Source organism: Eptatretus burgeri, chromosome 13 (assembly GCF_056783735.1).
Source record: "Eptatretus burgeri isolate ZD-2024b chromosome 13, Ebu_testis_v1, whole genome shotgun sequence".
NCBI classification, from domain to species: Eukaryota; Metazoa; Chordata; class Myxini; order Myxiniformes; family Myxinidae; genus Eptatretus; species Eptatretus burgeri.
This window is the reverse complement of record NC_140973.1, coordinates 24,790,249-24,813,089: the sequence shown is the minus strand read 5'-3', so window position 1 is coordinate 24,813,089 and position 22,841 is coordinate 24,790,249. Positions and strand designations below refer to the sequence as shown.

At 46.0% G+C, this 22,841-nt stretch overlaps 1 protein-coding gene across 1 annotated transcript in view; it reads right to left on the bottom strand.

Moving 5' to 3' along the window:
* The window catches only part of LOC147014086 (stAR-related lipid transfer protein 3-like), a 107,446-nt gene that overhangs the window by 69,081 nt on the left and 15,524 nt on the right, over nt 1–22,841 (bottom strand). The window contains 7 exon segments of the mRNA XM_085851745.1: nt 972–1,064; nt 1,417–1,466; nt 1,732–1,830; nt 2,292–2,409; nt 4,889–4,942; nt 5,606–5,683; nt 22,014–22,091. Of these exon segments, the coding sequence (XP_085707871.1) occupies nt 972–1,064; nt 1,417–1,466; nt 1,732–1,830; nt 2,292–2,409; nt 4,889–4,942; nt 5,606–5,683; nt 22,014–22,091 (570 nt within the window).

The window sequence follows — 22,841 nt, the reverse complement described above, 5'->3', positions numbered from 1 at the left end:
TCCCGGTGTATACCCCGGTTAAAATAGGTGTACCAGATCCCTGTGTGTCGTAAGAGGCGACCAGGGTTGGCGTCAGGAAGGGCATCAGGGAAGCTGCACAGCAGGGAAAAACGGATAAAAAGGGGGTTTATTTTTAGGGGAAAAAAAAAGGGAATCGCTGAAAATCCCCCATTCATTTACATGGGGAAAAGAGAGTCAGAACCATTATATCTACCCTACTGATCACATTGTTCCTCATCCTCCTCCTCTTCGAGATCACGTTGTTCCTCATCCTCCTCATCATCCTCCTAATCATCAAAATCATCCTCCACCCCTGTTCCCTTTCGTCCTTCTGCCCATTATGATTTGTCCTTTATCTGTTTTATGTGTATGTGCTGTAGCCCATGAATCTGTCTCCTCCACCGCTCATTCTCCACAGTTCAAATGCAGAGCAAGTTTTGCATGTGGGGATATCTTCCCTCCCCGCAGTATTCCAGCTTTCATCGTTTTGTTTGTTTGCTGTCCTGCTTAGGTCTTTCCTTTGAGAAAGGCAGCATTGTCTTAGCTTTGATATAGGGTTCTGCCTCTTTTTGCAGAAGACATAGCAGCAGTTTGTCTTAGCAGGACACATCCCAGCTGCCTGGTGTGTCCACACAGACTTCACAGAGGTTTCTCTGCGGGGAGGCTGTGACCCTTTGTCCAGAGTCGTTTTTAAAATATTTTCCAACACACCCGCCCTGTCGTGCATCACGTACGGGGCTTCTATTGTGTCCTCTTTCCTCCATCTCCACAGTGGCGACGCAACCATTCCTTACGGTCTCTGAAGACCTACTTGAGACCTTCCGGGGTTTTCCTTGGCCGTTCACACAAAGCAGCATCTCAATCACGATGGACCCACTGTGTGCGTGTGTGTGCGTGTGCGTGTGCGTGTGCGTGTGCGTGTGCGTGTGCGTGTGCATGTGTGCACATGGACATCCTCGAGACAGTCTTACAGATTTCTTTTCCAGCATCCAGTGCTCCTGTGTGGACAGTATATACTTGAGGCCATCCATGGAGACCTTCCCTTGTTTGATGTATTCTTTATCCTGGAGAGAAACATTGACTAGGCCAGTTCCACATCACCCAATAGAAGTGCTTGCTAAGTGCACAACACAAACATGGCAAAGCAGGATAAATTTTTACAACCTTAACATGTTCACACTCGATCACAAGACGAACCGAAAACTTTCCCAGCAGCAATTTAACTCTCAAATCACGATCGTTCTATGGTGGTAATGTAGACTTTGAGGGTTTTAAATATATGGGATACAAAGTTCAAAACTGGCTGTGCCATAATAACAGACTCATGAGACTGGCTTGACAACCAAACGTGAAAGAAACAAATTGAAAAAAAACAGAATGGCATGTGGGATGGAAATTACTCGGATGAAGTGATACCTGAGAGCTCAGGTCTCTTTCAGTTTCATTGTCGGAATCTGCATCTGAACCTGACCCAGAAAGAGGTAAATATTTCAGATAGGGGCCTTTCATTGCTGGAAAATATTAAAAGTAATGACGTTTCCTTGGACACAAAACCACCTGATGGTATCTGAAGGTATCTTGAAAGATTAAAGTTGGTTTGGGTACTTAAATCATTTCACTGTGACTTCTTTAAATTCCACTGTATCTGAACATTCTTACCCTCAGTGCAGAATTGGTGCAAGCTCCTCTATGAGCCTTAAATGAAGTGGCATGCTGAAGAAAAGTGTTCACCTGCGATGGATGAGGGAGGCGAGTAAAACGCAGCATCTGAAGGTGCGCCTGGTAGAAGTGGCTCACGCTCGGCGTAATTTATGCAGGACAAAGATGCACCTGAAGACATGCCCAGGAGAATTAGACCAAATAATTACAAGTAAACGATGGACAGTGTTAGCAAAGACAGTGAGAGCACTTGTTCGCAATGTAGAGCTCTGCATAAAACCCTCACACAAAATCCTCACAACTTAATATACAGACACAAAATGGACCCCCAAGTCTGAAGCTGCCAGATTTACAGGAGAGGGGGTTTTCTTGATTACCAAAGCAGCTTTTTTCTCTGAGAATCAGACTCCATTTTCCATTTGGAGACTCTAACACCAAAAACACTCCAGCAATGATCTTTACACCATGACCTCATTTGTTGACAAATCAGTAGGCCAACATGAGGAACAATGAAAGAAGAGATCAAGAGAAGATAACTTCTGGTCAAGATGAGAAAAATTAGTGATGACAGGCAACACCAATGGTGAGTAAAGCGAAGGGTTGGTGAGCAGAGTAGAACAAGCTCAACTCACGAGCTTCATCGCTGGCTTCTTGTGGCAAAACCTTGAAGTCCAAAAACCAGGTCTCCAACCAGGCAACCAGGAAGGAGATGATAGGCAGCACACAACCCATGGCACCTTGTGCCAGCAACTACAGTAGACCAAAGACCACAGAAGTAAGGACACCAATCACAGAAGACCTTTCAAACAAAGCAAGATGACAGTAACTGTTTGGAAATCAAAACCTTATGATTACCTCTGCCACCGAAGTTAGAAAGAGGTCAGAGGTATTCACCAGTTTGTTTGTTACTTGCGAAAAGCAAAGATTTTTCAAGTATATTGGTTGGTCGAGTGATTATGTATGTATTGTTACATTTGTGTGGGGGGGGGGCAAGGGGTAGTTGGATATTACCATACAGCAGATAGGAATGTATAGAGTAGCATGGTCTGTGTACAAGTAGTTAGCCCATCTTGATGTAATAAGTAAGGAAATGTTAGCTTAAGAATTATCTTGTTTGAGTGTGCACTATACAGGGGGTGGTGCATGGTAATAGTTAGTTGGGGATTATGATTGAGGAAAATGTGTGAAAAACCTCAATGTAAACCTCTACCGGGGGAACTGCGGGAGACTCGCCAAGAACAAGAGAGAGCGAGAGAGAGAGGAAGGGGCATAATTATAGACGTCTCCCAAGAGGCAGAGCGTTGCCGGGGAGAGGAGGAAGGAGCCAGATCAGGCGGTTGGGGTTCAAGAGGTGAGGCACGTTGAGGTCTCAGGAAAACAGGGTAGTCTGATAGGATGGAGAGAGGTTGAAGTAAAACTTGAGGGAGAAAGAGTGCATTGTCCTCCTACCTTCGCGCTCTGCTTATTCATCGCCCAACATAGGCCAAAGGCCTGTTTGTCATCCTGCCCATCATCTCATCGCCTGCTCATCCCTGCTACCACCAGAGCTGAGTCCCCCAGTTTTTGTCCCTTTCCCGTCTGTGATTGAATCTGGTGTGGAGCGCCACAGGTTTTTACTTCATTGTATATAATTATTTATTAATCACTTTTATTTCTTCCCCACCACTACCCACCTTTGTATCTTCCGCTGGTCGTTTGTGGTTCTGGGAATAAACCCATTGGTTTTAAAAGCCTGAAGTGTCTCATGTTTCTCCTCACGACCCATGAGCAAGTTGTCTACCATAAATTTAGAACATCTCCACATGAGTTAAGCCATTCAGAACATCACAGGATTTTAACCTCCCGCCGCAACGAGCTCAACGTTAGTTGAGCCGTTGATGCTACAGTATGTATGTATGTAAGTATACAACCTACAGGTCACAACTTTAAACCGATCTTCACAAAACTTCAACACCTGGTAGAGTTCGTCATAAGCAAGAATTCTATTGGTTTTGAGGTCAAAGGTTAACAAGTTAAGTGAGATTTCTAAAATCGTCACTTTTCATTCGATTGACTTGAAATTTGAAGAGGATTTATATTTCAGGTCACTGAATTCAGCCAGCCAATTATTTTTGAGGTCAACATAGGCCAAAAGGTCGACATAGGTCGGATTTCTAAAATTGCTAATTTTCATCTGATCGACTTAAAATTTGAAGAGGAGTTGCATATTTGGAATTTAATTCAACCTCTAATTATTTTTAAGGTCCAATTTGTTTTTGGGATTTTGCAAGTATCATGCTCTGCATGACAAATTTCTTGCTTGTTTGATTGTGGGCTTGATATGTCAAAATGTTGTGGATGGATGACGAAACTTGGTGGATGAATTGGGTAGGTGACTACCATAAGCCGATTAGCTTTTGGTTTATGTGCAGATCTAGATTCAGCTCATTGGTGGGAAACGATGTAAACTGGTAAGCCTGGCTGAAGTACGAGTTCTCCAGTGCCGTTCTAGTTGTTACTTTGTTCCTATTTTTCACCCCCACTCAATGCAGTAATGAATTTAGTGGTGAAATTGGAAACAAAAGAGCTCTGCTCATATGTAGCAACAATGTAGTCTTGCAAGCTACCCTGGTTACACAAAAGGCTTTGCTTCTGCTACAGTTTATCAAAATTTTAAGTTACCAAAGGTGTAGTTCCCCACCATGGAGTCAGTGTCAGGAATAGGTGCTTTTATGTTTGCTACAGTGTTCAAGTGATGAACAACCAGGGACACCCAATAATTTGGCCCGTTTTCAAGCATTAACAAGATTTGCTCATTTTTAACATGAGGACATGCCAGGTCTGGCACACTGCCTGAAGCAAGTGCACTGATTGTGCAATAAAAATAACCCTCTTGCCTCATTATTGCCCAACTATTTTAACAAAGTTTGCTGCTCAAACAGCTACTTTTTTTTGAACACATTGTCAAGGCTTTTATAAGAGCCAACACACAGAACATATAACAAAGGGAGCAGGAGACAAGATGGGTGGGAGAGGGACACACAAGACAGTAGGGAACAGACATTCGAAGATCTATGGAAGGGAGAGGGATGGTGCGGGTACACAGAGTAAACAAGATGGACACTACAGGGACTTTTAGGAAGGAAAGCAGGGAATTTGAAAAGGTGGGTTTGGGGTGGATTAACGGCAGTACTTTTAGATGCAAATAAAAATCGAAAAGTGATTGCAATTCAGTTACTGAACATCTCACCTTCGACATGATGACCTTTGCAAGAAGAAATGCCGATGAACAAAATGTGGTGACCTGACCAACAACAACAAAAACAATTAAAAACTCAGAGAGAGAGAGAGAGAGAGAGAGAGAGAGAGAGAGAGAGAGAGAGAGAGAGAGAGAGAGAGAGAGAGAGAGAGAGAGAGAGAGAGAGAGAGAGAGAGAGAGAGAGAAAGAGGGGGGGGGGAAAGAAAGAAGAATGAAAGAAGAAAGACAGAAAGATGATGGAGATTATGGGGTCATTGTACATTATTCAACCTTCAATCTACATGAAAACTGCATGCTAATAATCATGCATTCTTCATGAACATTTCCTTCTCAGCAGCATCATCATACATTCTACAATCTCCATGCGACATGAACATCAGTGCAAAAGGCAAACAATGTGAAATGTGAGGATCAGAGGAAACACACTCCTTGCTGTTGTTACCTTCCATTTCTCAAATTAGTCATTCACTCAAAAGAGATATTATTCCAACTATATTTTATATTTCAACCAGTTATCCCCAGTGCTCATTGATAAAGGTCAGAAACCAGTTAAAATAATTCCGAGGTGTCACCACGACAGTTTACTCGAAGAAAGTGGGGTGGAACAAGTTACCTGAAGTTCAAACAGGCAAAGATGCTGGACAATTGCACTTCGAAACCCTACCCCACTATTGCCACTACCACCAGAAACAGAGTTTAAACACTCACCGCCACCATCCACCAATGGCGGAGGTTAAAGAGGGCATAGGCGAGGAGAAGCAGTGTTGACCTCGCTACAGCCAAGCACTAGAGACAAACAGGCAAAAATAACAATAATTAAAACTGGTAAACCAGTAATCCTGGGCTTCAAGGCATGCCTCCATTTTAACAAATTTCAACACTATCACCCTGTCACATGATATGGGTTTTCCCAGTTAGAAAGTTAGTTCGAGTTTGAAATGGGGTCCAGCCACGGTGTCCCTCATGTTATATCAATGAAGGATTAAAAAGCCCATAGCAATACATGATAAAGAAAGAAACCACGTTGGACAAATTTTCAAGTCCCCAAAAAAGTCCAATAACTACACATTTGCATATTAATGTAAATGGTGAACTTGAAGAACTTTAAAATATCTTCCAGAATGTGTGGTCACTATATGTCTATCTTCTTTAGTTTTCATTTTACGACATGTCAAAAATGGGTGATTTTAAACTTTGGGGGGCTCTGGGGCCTCATTGGGGTAAAATACAGACATAGTGTAAACATATTTGGAGTCCCCTCTTCAAGGCCTATCAGAATCTGTCATTAAATTTTTTCAACTCTCATTTGCATATTTGGCATACTTAATGAGGCGAATCAGCATCATTTTAATCATATAAATTTTGCAACGATTTCAACGAAATTAACAACTTAACATTCCAATGGAACCTCGCAAATGTGTGCAAAAGTTTGAGGCTGTCGGATTATTATCCCTTCTGGAGAAGAAGATTTTTTTTAATTTTTGGAGAAAATCCAATATGGCCGCCATGCCACGTGACCTACGTCATCAAAATTTTCAAAGTACAAACATCAAGTGGAGAGTTATTAGGTTGTTAAGTTTCATTGAATTTCATCAAAGTATTGTTTTCATTTAACGACATTTCAAAAATGGGTGATTTTAAACTTTGGGGGGCTCTGGGGCCTCACGGGGGTCAAGTCCAGACATGGTATAAACATATTTGGAGTCCCCTGTTTATGTCCTATCTAAATCTGGCATTACATTTTTTCAACTCTCATTTGCATATTTAATGAGGCGAATCGGCATCATTTTAAATCATATAAATTAAGTAACGATTTTGACCAAATTAACAACTTAACATTCCCATGGAACGTCGGACATGTGTGCAAAAGCTTGAGGCTGTTGGGTTATCCATTCTGGAGAAGATGTTTTTAGTTTTGGAGAAAATCCAATATGGCCGCCATACCATGTGACGTACGTCATCAACATTTTCAAAGTATAAACCTCAGGTGGAGAGTTATTAAATGGATAAATTTCATTGAATTTCATCCAAGCGTTGTTTTCATTTTATAACATTTCAAAAATGGGTCGTTTTCAACTTTGGGGGGCTCTGGGGCCTCACTGGGGTCAAACACAGACATCGTATAAACATATTGGGAGTCCCCTCTTTATGTCCTATCTTAATGTGTCATTAAATTTTTTCAACTCTCATTTGCATATTTAATGAGGCAAATTGGCATCATTTTAAATCATATAAATTAGATAACGATTTGGACCAAATTAACAACTTAACATTCCCATGGAATGCAGCAAATGTGTGCAAAAGTTTGAGGCTGTCGGATTATCCCTTCTGGAGAAGAAGATGTTTTTAGGTTTTGGAGAAAATTCAATATGGCCGCCATACCACGTGACCTACGTCATCAAATGTTTCATAGTATAACCTTCACATGGTGAGTAATTATCCTGTTAAGTTTCGTTGAATTTCATCCAACAGTTTTCCCTCCAGATCCGCCACAAAATCGGTCAGTAGAACATAAAATGCCTTTAATAATAATAATAATACCAACGAATTCAATAGAGCTTCAGCCATGCTTGAAGCCCAAATAAATAAGCAAGGGATCCTGAGTTTCAAGTACATAACAAGTCAATCATGATGGATGAGGTTCTAAATAAGGAAAGAAGGCAAAGATTCATCATGATATCATTGCAAATCAATCTTTCTGTCCAGTAGGTTTCAACATCTTCCAACATGTGGAGTAAACATGTGATATGCAGATTTAATGTGGGGAGCGAGCGAGAGCGAGAGCAAGAGAATATTTTTTACAACTTTAACAAAATATTTTCATATTGTTATTACAATGATATATTATCAGGATTCCAATGCGGAAGATATAGGTGAGCAAGAATAGACAAGAAATAACATTTATGAACTATATTTTGAACATTGACAACTGCTTTTTAAAGTTCTCTCTCGATAAATCAATATAGGAAGAAGCATGAAGAGGATCTGATTCCAAGATGTGTGTATCAATACAATTTCATTTTTCAATAACAAAACCACACGCATCTGTTATCATTGGCATCTATTTCTAATCTCTGAAGTTTATCATAAATATTCCAATGTAAGAAATGTTGAAATGTAGCAATAAATTAGGTGGGATGTGGTGTTCTCGAAAATTTTCTTTCTTCACCACAAAATTTTAAAAAGGTTCCAATTCTTTCAAGCCATCACTAATTATAGTTTCAACAAAAGGCTTGATTTTAACAATTGTGTAAGTTATCTATTTTGGTTGTGGCTCTTTAAACTGAAAGTATGTATTAGTTCCCCAATGCAGTGGGAAATGGTGTTTTGCAATCGTGCATGCATGTGTGTGTGTGCAGGCCATAATTTTTGTCATGAAGTTTTCAACAAACCTTGATAATGAGAATATGGAGAAAATAATTAAAATTGGAGAAAAATTTGAAAGGGCAAGGTCATAGTGACAGATAGCTCTCATTAACCCCGCCACAGCATGTCAAGCTCCAGAGGTCCCATTTCTCTTTGAAATCGCTTTTGCATTTCTTTATTTACCATTAAGCTTCAGTGTGTCCATCAGGACATAACATTTTTTTTTACCAATTGAGCTTTTGTCATCAAATCTTCAACAAACCTTTATTATGACAATATGAAGAACAAATGAATAAAATGTATAATTTTTTTAAACTCATTTTTGTCAAGATGAGTTTGAGTACAAAGCAGACAGACAGGCTTTGCATTTTGAGACACTTTCGAGTTTTTAAATTGCCTTTGGATGCTTCATCAGAGCATCTACGCCTTCAGTGCCAGATGGGAAATGCTTTAGGGCCTTACTAGTTTGAGAATGACAACAGCAGGATGGTGATGATCAATGGTGAGTGCAAGTGGGCCATTCTCCAGAAGTTACATCATGATCTAGCCTAAAAGGTCACCCCAAACCAGCTCAGCATGACCTGGTTTATGGAGTATTGTGCACCTCCGCATACAGCTAGTGACACCATCACTTTCCTGCGGCAGCTCTTCAGAAACCGCCTCATTGCCCTGGGTACCACTCATGACTGGGCACCCCATAGCCCAGACTTGAACACTCTGGACTACTAGTTCTGGGGGGCTGCCAAGGGCTCTGTGTACACCAACCACCCTGCCACACTGGATGATCTGAAGCAAGAGGTGTCAGACTACCTCCAGGCAGTTCCACATGAGACCTGCAGGAATGTCAGACAGAACTTTGGAGTCAGGATCAATGCATGTCTGAACCACGAGGGGCGCACATCGAGAACGTCAATTACAAGGATTTTGCGTAAATGCTAATTTCAGACCTTGGGCTCTCACCAACTCTGGCAGTGACTTATTGCAATAGCAATCAGTGATTGAAAATACCATGCCATAGGCTTTCAAGAAATGTTTGGTTCACATTCCTGAGATTTGTTTCTTTGTAAATAAACATTTAAAGTTGCATCACTCTTTTTAAAACTCTGAATTTACCTTTAAATTAAAAAATATTAATGTATCTCCCATGTCACTGGGTTTTAGTAGTAGATCCTGGTAGGACAGTACATATATATATATATATATATATATATATATATATATATATATATATATATATATATATATATATATATATATATATATATATATATATATATATATACAGTGGGGAGAACAAGTATTTGATACACTGCCAATTTTGCAGGTTTCCCCACTTACAAAGCACGTCGAGGTCTGTAATTTTTATCATAGATACACTTCAACTGCGAAAGATGGAATCTAAAACAAAAATCCTGAAAATCACATCGTATAATTTTTCAATAATTAATTTGCATTTTATTGCATGAAATAAGTATTTGATCACCCACCAACCAGTAAGAATTCCGGCTCTCACAGACCTGTTAGTTTTGACTTTAAGAAGTCCTCCCATTCTCCACTCATTACCTGTATTAACTGCACCTGTTTGAACTTGTTATCTGCATAAAAGACAGCTGTCCACACTCAATCAATCAGACTCCAACCTCTCCACAATTGGCAAGACCAGAGAGCTGTCTTAGGACATCAGGGACAAAATTGTAGACTTGCACAAGGCTGGGATGGGCTACAGGACAATAGGCAAGCAGCTTAGTGAGAAGGCAACAACTGTTGGCGCAATTATTAGAAAATGGAAGAAGTTCAAGATAACAGTCAATCTCCCTCGGTCTGGGGCTCCATGCAAGATCTCACCTCGTGGAGCCTCAATGATCATGAGAAAGGTGAGGGATCAGCCCAGAACTACACCACAGGACCTGGTCAATGACTTGAAGAGAGCTGGGACCACAGTATCAAAGAAAACCATAAGTAACACACTACGCCGTCATGGATTAAAATCCTGCAGCGCACGCAAGGTCCCTCTGCTCAAGCCGCACATGTCCAGGCCCGTCTGAAGTTTGCCAATGACCATCTGGATGATCCAGAGGAGGAATGGGAGAAGGTCATGTGGTCTGATGAGACCAAAACAGAGCTTTTTGGTTTAAACTCCACTCGCCGTGTTTGGAGGAAGAAGAAGGATGAGTACAACCCCAAGAACACCATCCCAACCACGAAGCATGGAGGTGGAAACATCATTCTTTGGGGATGCTTTTCTGCAAAGGGGACAGGACGACTGCACCGTATTGAGGGGAGGATGGATGGGGCCATGTATCGTGAGATCTTGGCCAACAACGTCCTTCCCTCAACAAGAGCATTGAAGATGGGGCGTGGCTGGGGCTTCCAGCATGACAACGACCCGAAACACACAGCCATGGCAACGAAGGAGTGGCTCCGTAAGAAGCATCTCAAGGTCCTGGAGTGGCCGAGCCAGTCTCCAGACCTGAACCCAATAGAAAAATCTTTGGAGGGAGCTGAAAGTCTGTGTTGCCCAGCGACAGCCCCGAAACCTGAAGGATCTGGAGAAGATCTGTATGGAGGAGTGGGTCAAAATCCCTACTGCAGTCTGTGCAAACCTGGTTAAGAACTGCAGGAAACGTTTGATGTCTGTAATTGCAAACAAAGGTTTCTGTACCAAATATGAAGTTCTGTTTTTATGATGTATCAAATACTTATTTCATGCAATAAAATGCAAATGAATTATTTAAAAATCATACAATGTGATTTTCAGGATTTTTGTTTTCGATTCTGTCTTTCACAGTTGAAATGTACCTATGATAAAAAAATTACAGACCTCTACCTGCTTTGTAAGTGGGAAAACCTGCAAAATCGGCAGTGTATCAAATACTTGTTCTCCCCACTATATATATATATATATATATATATATATATATATATATATATATATATATATATATATATATATATATATATAGTCGCGGATTCGCGCCCGCCGGCGTGCGAACGGCCACGTAACTCGAATCGCGGCACGTCGCCCACCGGACGGACAATCCAGTCGTGACCCTCTCGGACTAACGCCGGGAACCAGTCACGGGTGGACCTTTCGGTCTCACCGCGATCGAGCCAATCGGCCCCCGCGTGGGATAGGGTTGCTCGCCAAATTCGACCTACTTAAGTACCCACACGGAGGGTAGACCGGGCGATCGCACCTCGCCGCAGGTCGACTTCGGACACGGGCCACTTAAGCGACCCGTTCCGTACTATCGGGATAACCGAGCGGTGTTATTCGTCGGCCTCGACGGTTCGATTAATTATCGGGCGTCTTAGTCCACGACCAACCCTTTACGTGAAGCAAGATGGAGATTCAATGAAAGAAATGACGAAGCGAAGCGGGAAAACTTCAATAATAAGCACATTTATTTCGCGATGAACGGAAAGCACACATATACAATTCCACCAAAAGCACATGGAAAAGAAGAAGACAAAAAGCAAATGCGACAATGCAGATCTATCCGACTACCGGGCACTCGGCAACACTTATACAATTTTACTTCACAGACGGCGCCGACAACACATATTCCCAAAGCAAAAGAAAAGAGAACCACCCTCCAGGATGAGGGGGTAGGCGGGCCTGGGGCAGAGACCGTGTCGGGCCTACCCGTCTGATGATGAGATGCGGAGCGGCGGTGGTGCCTCAACTCCGCGGGCCTCGCGGACAGTGTCTGGTAGGGGGTGGGAAGGGGGCCCCCTTTTGTCGCACTATCTCAGCGCGGGGGGAAACAGGAGGGGGTTGCTGATGCTCGGGGAAAGGAGGATTTCACAAAAATCTTGGGTCCCGCGACGAGCGTCTCCACCACGACCTCGGTCGCGCCGGCCTTTCCCTCCGCAGTTCCCCGAATCCGACGCGAGCACCCCCTCATCCGCCTTCGCCGCCGCCGCCTCTCCACAGCTCCATCCTCTTCACTCCGACTCCGCGAACTCCCAACTGCGAACTGCCACTTCAACTCAACTCTTCCTCCGCTTCCAACTCAACTGCCAACTGCGAACTGAACTGCCTCGACTGACGAACGCGGCCCCTTGTATCCCCCGTGGCCTCGCTCCTTCATCTTTGACCCTCTGCCTCCGACCTTTCACCTCTCTTGCTGGCTCCCCATTGGCCCGAGGAAAAGTGGGCGTGAATGCTTTTTGATCCATGAATTTGCATATAGCGACCGCCCTCCAACGCCCTGGAGGCGGGGCCAAATCGCCCCTCGCTCACCGATTGGACGGAACAAAAGTGGGCGTGAGTCGTTTTTGATCCGTTTTTCTGCGGAAAATCCGTGATGCTTTTGAACACGCTGCTCGGTGCGCGCCCTACACGAGTCCAGCATCGGTGCCCACGAGTGGCGCGAGATGACGGTGATGCGATGGTGGCGAGTTGTGACGGTAAAGGTCGTGGCGGTTGTGGTGAAGCGGCGTTGTGGTTGGTGGTTGTTGTTGTGATGGCTGTTGAGACGTGGTTGGTGGTGGTAATAATGGCGGTTGGTCCAAAATAAAGATAGTAAAAGAAAAACGGCTATCCTGAAGAGTCGCAGCCCTCATGAATGACATTTATTCCCTCTAGACAACGGGTTTGGGCCTAACTACACATATACTTACCGAGATATCTCACCTAAGGGACCTGAATGGTGGTTTGCGAATTTCCTCAACCACAACACTACCCCCTCCCCTTTTTACAGACTCGTCCCGAGTCGTCAAATTTTCGTGTGCCATCATGTGTAGTTTTCCCCTAGTACATTTTACCTACGGATCCCTGAGTGCGACATTCATGGTATTCGTGTCCCCAAAATAAATAACCTGAGGGCTGAGTAACTACCTAAACAAACTCACTCACACGGACGACTTAAATAAAATTGCCGGCGCTAAGACAAACATGCCGGGGGCGCACTCATATTTACAGTACATCTTAACCTTAACTTACAAATTTTACACTAAACCATGGCCCAGGATCAATGAGCTCTGCAAAAAGAAAGCAGTTAACAGGGAGCCAGGCTGCTCGCATGCAGTCTCTGGCTCAAAACAATGCAGGTGACAGGGAACGTGGCTGGCTGCTCACACGCAGTCCAAGGCCTTCCCTTTTGAACTGAACGCAGTGAACCACAACGGTGCATGGGCTGCACAAATGCAGTCTCCGTGCCAGCTCAAGTGGCACACGCAATGAGCACAACGGATGGATGGATGGACACAAACACGGTGCACGGGCCGCCACTGCAGGCCCGTGTTGTAGCTGCCAACAGGGCAGTTCTCGCAGCTTGCAAACTGTTGCCTTGCGGATCCTGGCGCACATGGAAATGAACAGGGGGGGGGGGGGCAAAGCAAAAATTGAACGGGGCTGGTGAACAGGGGCAGTGGGCATGGCATGGCAAAGGTGATCAGGCAAACAGCCCGCAGAAGAAGGCCGCTGCAGGCAAACACAGCCGGCAGATGAACTGGCCGGCACAGGCCTTGAAGTACCACAGCTGCAGATGATCCGGCCGGCACAGGCCTTGAAGCAAAACACGGCCAGCCGATGGCACAGGCCTTGCAGCAAAACAACAGCTGCCGATGAAGTTGGCCGGCCTCCGCCTTGAAGCAAAACACGGCCAGCCGATGAAGTTGGCCAGCCTTTGCCGTTCAGTGGAGGTTGGTGGAGGGAGTGCGGTGGTGCTGGCCACTTGGAAGGCGGGCTCGGGCCTACCGACCTGTCTCCCTCCCAACCTATCGCCTTCGCCTGTCATTGTCTATACCCACTCCCTTAATTTGTCAAACCCCAATTTAGCCCCAACTTATTTTTTTATTTTTACTTCCCCACTATAAATCGTCCCCTAACCCCCTTTATCGTCCTTGTTCGGCTAACCTATCTTGTCACCTAGCCTACTCCCAACCCCTACGTTCCCTTCCCGGAGGGGAATAAGGGAGAGCTAACGTCCTGTGTCGAGGCCCAACTCAAGCCTCAGAATGGCCTCCCCAGAGTTCAGCGATCTATAACCAAAGTGGGTCCAGCGGCCCACAACGAGAGCGAGGGGGTGGATGGTGCGGAGGGGTACACTTCCTAATCTACCCTATCCATTAACTGTTAAACTACCCCGGGGCTTTCAACAAGCGCCTCGCGCTTAAACTATTGGTTCTATAAACCCAGATTCCCGTCGCCTGTGTTGGTGTCCTCACAATTTCGGGCCTCGCCCCCCAATTTTCTCTCCGTGCCCTCACACAGTCTCATGGCTGGGACACGTGGCCCCCTTTGGCAGGCACGACCCTCTGCCGAATCTCCCGCTATGGCACCCCCGGGCACTACACTGCCTCCGAGCCTACCAGCTCCCTAAACACCGGGGAGTGCCCCCCATGGCACCTCCCCTGAAACGCACACGTGGCAGGCTGGCTTCCCAGGCCCCTTTCCGAGGGTCACCCATGCCCACAACACTGCCCACGCGGCTAATGGCGCCCCGGGCCCCCGCACCAAGCAGGCGCACCCGTGCCCACTACGCTATCCCGGCCCCCCATGGGCCCTTGGCCTACCACGGCCGACTAGCCTGGTGCCCGGGGTACCCACTCAGCGATACTCACCTTTCGCAGCCACGCTCCCAACCCGTCAACAGGGCTCCTGCACCCCTCCAAACGGGTTTCGAGCCTACATTCACACCAACAACAAAACAACCTCCATTTTTCAATTTGACTAACCCAGCTAACTCACTTTATACTGACCCCGGGGTCCCTTGGGTGGGAGTCACTCCTCCCCCCAATCACTCATCGCACCATGCATTCCCCATTCGCTCCACTCACACAGACCCGCTGGCCTCACTCACTCAACAAGCACACGCTTCCACTTCACTCACCAACTCTTCAACACACACACCACTGAACTCTGCCATCCTTCGAACTACATCCCCTAACTAACTCGTGCTCCCACATCGTCCCTTAAACTACAGCACGTTCCTTTTAACACTACGTAGCTAAACTACGTCCCCTCTACACATTCACAAGTCTGTCACTGTCTCCAAATAAATCATTTTATTTCCCAACCTAAATCTGGCTACAATCCCTCTAACTAATCCATTCCACGGACTCCATGAGGACTTACCCCTGCCCCATGAAGTCGGTCTAACTAAGCTAACCCTTCCCCCTAACTAGTTTCCATCCTGTGCCCAGGTCAAGGGGGTCTTCCACCCCTTGCCCAGGAATCCTGTGCACCCGAAAGTGAGGCTTGCTCTTTTTTTTTTTTCTTTACCTGCGCAGCACCAGCGCGGCAACTCGCGCACTTTACACCTGCCCGTGACGTCATGCAGCTGCACGTGTTCCTCGTCCCTCCTTGGACGGTACCATCCGGCAGGGATACCCCTCCTGCCGGATTCCAACCCCACGTGCAGCCATGACGTCACCGTGCGCATAAAAAAAAACACAAGCCCCACGTCTCGAGGGGTTCCCCACGCGAACACATGTGCCTTGCCCGTTGGAGCTTAACACACACGATCGCGTGGAGAACCCGTCCGGTCCAAATCCGTAATCCTGCCTAAACTTTGTCCGTCCGTGGGATCGGCTAATCCACCGCGTGCGTTTCCGGACCGGGACTTCACTCTCGCAAGCGAGCACGTGGTGGTCTCGTGCGTTGCACAGCACGGACCTCGTGCTCACTGCTGGGTGAACCCGGCACGGTCCCCGAAACAACTACAGCCGCTACTCGGCTTTCTTTCTTCTGTCGCCGTCGTCGTCGTCGCCGCCATTCGACCCACGCACACCTGCGTGTTACGACGCTCACACTCCATTCCACCACATTCACACCGGGAGACGCGGCTGCGTGCTCCCGCATGCCAACCGACATCTCCCTTACATACCGCTCTCTCACACACACGGTCTCCCTTGCATAACCCATACCACTCACACGTGGTGCTCCATTCACTCGCGGCCTTCCACACAGCAGTTCATTCATGCATGCGGGGGCACTCACCCGCGGTGCCTCATCCACACACCGTTCCTCACTCACACACGCGGGGGAACTCACCCGCGGTGCCTCATCCACACTGGCCGTTTCATCCACACACACGGCCTCACTCACACACGGTGCCTCACCCACACACGCGGGGGCACTCACCCGCGGTGCCCCATCCACACTGGCCGTTTCATCCACACACACGGCCTCTTCCACACACGGTGCCTCATCCCCACACGGCGTGCTGGGAAGCACGTACTCTGGCACTATCGCCACCACACCACTCACACACGGGATCGCTTCCACACACGGGGACGCACTCACGCCTTGCACCACACACACAGGGACAACCACACTGGGGATTCGTGTCCCCACAAGGGTCTCCGGGGCCTCTATACCCCCCAAGCTCTCCGTGCACCTGTCCACAGCACTCCTCCCCTCGACCTCGCAAAGCACGACCGAACTCACCTGGTCGTGACTCACCTCAAGGGGGCAGACTCCCTCCCCTCGTTCCTGGAGGAGGCCATCCAGCTGCTCGCACTGGGTCTCTACCCAGTCCACCAGCTCACCCTCATTATCCTCCACTACCTCCGTGTGTGTGTGTGCGTCTCTAAACCCGTCATTATCATGCAGTCTCTCCTCTATTTTTTCTGTCTCCCGTGTCTCTATACATTTTCTCTCCTGGTTCCTTTTTTCTGTCTCTTCCTGGTTCCTTTTTCCTTCCCATCTGAGTCGTTCTTTCTCTCTGAGCCCCATTAGCTGTTCGTTCTCCCTCCGTAGCTCCTCAATCTCCGTTGACTCCAATCTCGCTCTCCGTTTTAGTTGTTCAATTTCACACTCATATAGTTGTTGTTTTCTCTCCCACTGTTCCTCCTGCTCTTTGTTTTCCAATCTCATAGTTTCTTTCAATTGGCTCATTTCCTTCCTGTGTTTCATTCGCTGTTCTCTCACTACTCTTCCTCGTTTCCTCTCCTGTCCTTCCTTCTCCAGTTTCATGGTTTGCTTCATTTGGTTAATCTCCTTTTTGTGTTTCATTTGCTGTTGTCTCATTACTCTTCCTTGTTTCCTCTCCTGTCCTTCCTTCTCCAGTTTCGTTGTTTGCTTAATTTGGTTAATCTCCTTTTTGTGTTTCATTTGCTGCTGTCTCATTACTCTTCCTCGTTCCCTCTCCTGTCCTTCCTTCTCCAGTTTCATGGTTTTCTTGATTTGGTTCATCTCCATTTTGTGTTTCATTCGCTGCTGTCTCATTACTCTTCCTAGTTTCCTCTCCTGTCTTTCCTTATCCAGTTTCATGGTTTTCTTCATTTGGTTAATCTCCTTTTTGTGTTTAATTTGCTGCTGTCTCATTACTCTTCCTCGTTCCCTCTCCTGTCTTTCCTTATCCAGTTTCATGGTTTTCTTCATTTGGTTAATCTCCTTTTTATGTTTCATTCGCTGTTCTTTGTCTATCTCCTCGTACTCCAGCCTTTCTTTCAATTGGTCAACCTCAGATTCATGTTCTTTTTGTTTTCTATTCCATTGTTCCTCTCATTCTTCCCTCTCCAATCTCGTTGTGTCCTTCAATCTCCTGATTTCTCCTTCCTGCTTCATTCCTTGCTCCTTTACTTTCTCCTCGTATTCAAACCTATTTTTTTCCTTTTGTCGTTCAGTTTCAAATTCATACTCTTTCAGTTTTCTATTCCACTGTCTCTCTTGTTCCTCCTTCTGCAATCTCGTCATTTCTTTCAACTGACTGATTTCTTTCTCCTGTCTCATTCGTTCTTCCCTCATTACTCTTTCTTGTTCCTCATTCTTTAGTCTGGCCTTCGCTTCCAGCTGTTCGATCTGTACAGTGTGGTTTCTTAAAGTTTCATTTTCCGTTCTCTTCCTTTCTTCTTTTAACACTCTCAGTTCGTTTTGTAGTTCCCTCTCTTTGTTTTGGTGTTTCTGTAACTCAGAAACTTTCTTTTCCAATTCTTTTCTCATCTCCGCACCCTCCGACCTTGCTTTGGCTTCAAACTGTTCTTCCGGCTTGCGCTTGTGGTTTTCTACCCGTCTTCCCAGTTCCTCTGTCTCCGTTTTTACCTCCAGTCCCAGCTTATCAACTCTCTTCGTCATGTCTTGAAGTCTTTTCTCACACTCCACCGTTTCGACCTTCAATCCCTCCTCTGTCTCCTCCTGGCTTTCTTTTAATTTTTCTAATACCTTCTTTACCTCGTGTCTCGTCTTACACGTCTCCCGAATTATTTTCTCGCCCGCCCCGACCGCGGGCCTGACAGCCGTTGCACTCCCCCCCAGCTCGTTCGTCCCAGCACGTGGCAGCGCCATTTTCTCGCCCGTGGTCCGCGTTTCGCTCCTCGCCATTGCCATAATGCCTGCCTGCAGGCCTATGCCCATGCTCTGCATCTCACCCTGCATTTCTTTCATTTGGTTTTTCGCTTCGAGTGCGTTTCCATCCATTTTTTTATTTTCCATTTGTTGCGTATTTCTCTTCATTTCGTTGTTCCTTTCTTTCATATCGTCAATTATGCTCTGCGCGAGTTCCATAACCTGCCGCATTGTCACCTGCCCTGGCCACTCCCACTGACTACATTTAGTGGTGGAGTTATAATAAAAAAACCGACCAGATGAACGGCATCGATGCCTTTCCCAACCTTCTGGTACGAGTTTCTCTTGCACGGTGATCTCGTCCTGAGCCATGGATTCTACATTACTATTACACATACCTAATCCACCCGGCACCCGCTCGCCTTGAGACGCCATCTTGCTTCTCTTAAAGGGTTAATTTGAATCGCTCGTAATTTGGAGGGAATCGGGGGTCGCTCCTCTCACCCCTGGACCAATTCCCGTGAATTTAATTGGAGACAGGACAGCCCGTTTTCCCGTTCTCCGATACCAGTGCCGCGAGGAGGGCGATGAGTTTGTATCGCACGACCTGACACCAGTGTCGCGGATTCGCGCCCGCCGGCGTGCGAACGGCCACGTAACTCGAATCGCGGCACGTCGCCCACCGGACGGACAATCCAGTCGTGACCCTCTCGGACTAACGCCGGGAACCAGTCACGGGTGGACCTTTCGGTCTCACCGCGATCGAGCCAATCGGCCCCCGCGTGGGATAGGGTTGCTCGCCAAATTCGACCTACCTAAGTACTCACACGGAGGGTAGACCGGGCGATCGCACCTCGCCGCAGGTCGACTTCGGACACGGGCCACTTAAGCGACCCGTTCCGTACTATCGGGATAACCGAGCGGTGTTATTCGTCGGCCTTGACGGTTCGATTAATTATCGGGCGTCTTAGTCCACGACCAACCCTTTACGTGAAGCAAGATGGGGATTCAATGAAAGAAATGACGAAGCGAAGCGGGAAAACAGTTCAATAATAAGCACATTTATTTCGCGATGAACGGAAAGCACACATATACATTTCCACCAAAAGCACATGGAAAAGAAGAAGACAAAAAGCAAATGCGACAATGCAGATCTATCCGACTACCGGGCACTCGGCAACACTTATACAATTTTACTTCACAGACGGCGCCGACAACACATATTCCCAAAGCAAAAGAAAAGAGAACCACCCTCCAGGATGAGGGGGTAGGCGGGCCTGGGGCCGAGACCGTGTCGGGCCTACCCGTCTGATGATGAGACGCGGAGCGGCGGTGGTGCCTCAACTCCGCGGGCCTCGCGGACAGTGTCTGGTAGGGGGTGGGAAGGGGGCCCCCTTTTGTCGCACTATCTCAGCGCGGGGGGAAACAGGAGGGGGTTGCTGATGCTCGGGGAAAGGAGGATTTCACAAAAATCTTGGGTCCCGCGACGAGCGTCTCCACCACGACCTCGGTCGCGCCGCCGGCCTTTCCCTCCGCAGTTCCCCGAATCCGACGCGAGCACCCCCTCGTCCGCCTTCGCTGCCGCCGCCTCTCCACAGCTCCGTCCTCTTCACTCCGACTCCGCGAACTCCCAACTGCGAACTGCCACTTCAACTCAACTCTTCCTCCGCTTCCAACTCAACTGCCAACTGCGAACTGAACTGCCTCGACTGACGAACGCGGCCCCTTATATCCCCCGTGGCCTCGCTCCTTCATCTTTGACCCTCTGCCTCCGACCTTTCACCTCTCTTGCTGGCTCCCCATTGGCCCGAGGAAAAGTGGGCGTGAATGCTTTTTGATCCATGAATTTGCATATAGCGACCGCCCTCCAACGCCCTGGAGGCGGGGCCAAATCGCCACTCGCTCACCGATTGGACGGAACAAAAGTGGGCGTGAGTCGTTTTTGATCCGTTTTTCTGCGGAAAATCCGAGATGCTTTTGAACACGCTGCTCGGTGCGCGCCCTACACGAGTCCAGCATCGGTGCCCACGAGTGGCGCGAGATGACGGTGATGCGATGGTGGCAAGTTGTGACGGTAAAGGTCGTGGCGGTTGTGGTGAAGCGGCGTTGTGGTTGGTGGTTGTTGTTGTTGTGATGGCTGTTGAGACGTGGTTGGTGGTGGTAATAATGGCAGTTGGTCCAAAATAAAGATAGTAAAAGAAAAACGGCTATCCTGAAGAGTCGCAGCCCTCATGAATGACATTTATTCCCTCTAGACAACGGGTTTGGGCCTAACTACACATATACTTACCGAGATATCTCACCTAAGGGACCTGAATGGTGGTTTGCGAATTTGGTCAACCACAACAATATATATATATTTTTTTTTTTACAAAGAAAGCAGCATTTACCGAAGCAAAGTCGTACTTAAACAGTTTGTAAATAATTATTTGTGATGGAAGTCTTGGAATCACCATAATCATACTTCTCAGAGTGGATGAGGATTTTTTATATCTTGTCATTGTCCAAGATTGCTTTTTAACTCAGTTTGTATACAATCCCAATGTGGTGGGAGGAGGAGGAGGAGGAGGAGGAGGAGGAGGAGGAGGAGGAGGAGGAGGAGGAGGAGGAGGAGGAGGAGGAGGAGGAGGAGTAGGAACAACAACAACCAGGGAGAATTATAATGTGGGATACCATGTACCAATCTCCATTCCAGGTCAACCAAGCATTTGAGAATTGTGTTGGTCAAAGCTCGACATTAACAACATCAAATCTATCAAAACATGGAAGTGATATCCCATCATTAGAAGTTCAGCAACAGAAAAATTGTTTTGGGGGTGCTGCAACCTCCATCCATCAACCAAGTTAAATTTCACTAAAGTCCAAACAATTGCCTTTCACCACTTAAAGGGTGAGGTTCTGCACCATTGCAATCCATAGCTGGTTCCAATAAACAGATAATCACCAGCTAGGCAGATAAAACAAACAAAATCGATTTTGGCTAAATAAGCGTTAAGGGAAGGAAAAAAAAAAAACGGAAAAAATAAATAATCACCTATTGCTTCGGACATAAGCATTCGACATTGTCATCTTTGGGTCACCATAAGAAAACCCAACAAATGCCAGATGGCCTTGCAAAATTCATGAAAACACTTGATCAGATGGAATTTTTGATGTCTACCAAAAAGCAACTCCTGATGTAGGTGCTTGACTACACTCCTCATAGAACTTTATCCAATGAACAATGGTGTATACCATTGGCCAAAAGCAGAGACAAATAGTATTGAAGAACTAACTACATGTCTGATCTTTCCATGACTCACAACATGACATGGTAAATAACAGCCAAATCTTGTCGCAGAGTACAAAAAGAAGCGGCACAGAAGACTGTTGACAAAAACAAGGCTGTCATGGAACATACTGGGTAAACTTACCCCATGAACAGTATATGCCAATCTTGGCACAAAATGGAGTGATGCGTCACATTTAAGAAATTTAAATGACCACAGAAACCCAAGCCATTTGAGCACTTACAAAAATGTCAAACAAAGAGTTCTTGAAATTGTAGTGCGTCACCTCCCTTATTATGTTGTCTTTCAAGCCATTCCCAATCTGCACAAACAAAAGAAAAGCAGATTGTGATTTTTTCATTAATGTACTGTAACAGTAAAAAAAATGTTTTTGTTAAATCACACCATATGAGTCAAGAATACATATCCAAAGTTTCATAACAATCCTAATTTCCTACAACATTTACAATCAGATAATCTCATACGATTTTTCTTCCCCTACATCGACCAAAGGCTTGATGAAAAGAGTATGCACATGCGCGCAAATGCACGCACACGACAAAATAAGCAAGAAAAGGTGACTTCTGTGCATGGATGATCAAAAACTCTTTCCACCGAATGATAAGAAATTGGCAGATAAACTGAAACAAGTGAAGTTGTACTCGGAAGATATCCGAGTGGAGTTTGGGCTTGACAAATGTGCCAAATGCACATTTGAACAAGGAAAAACAAAAAGAACAGACAACATCTCAATCGATAAAAGTACAACAAGCCAGGAATTAGAAAACGAAGCATCCCACAAATACCCTGGGAGAGAAGGCCTCTAGGTACAACACAAAACAATGCATAAAATAATCAGCAAAGAGTACCTACGTAAAAATAAGACTTATTCCGAAGTCATCCCTCTCTCAAAGAAACAAAACCAAAGCTATAAACCAACTTGCAGTGCCGGTATTCCAAAATAGTTGTGCAATTATAAACTGGCCACAACTGGAGATCAACAATTTAGACACCAAAACAAGGAAACATCTAACTATTCACAAGATGTTCTACAAAAACCAATGCAAACCAA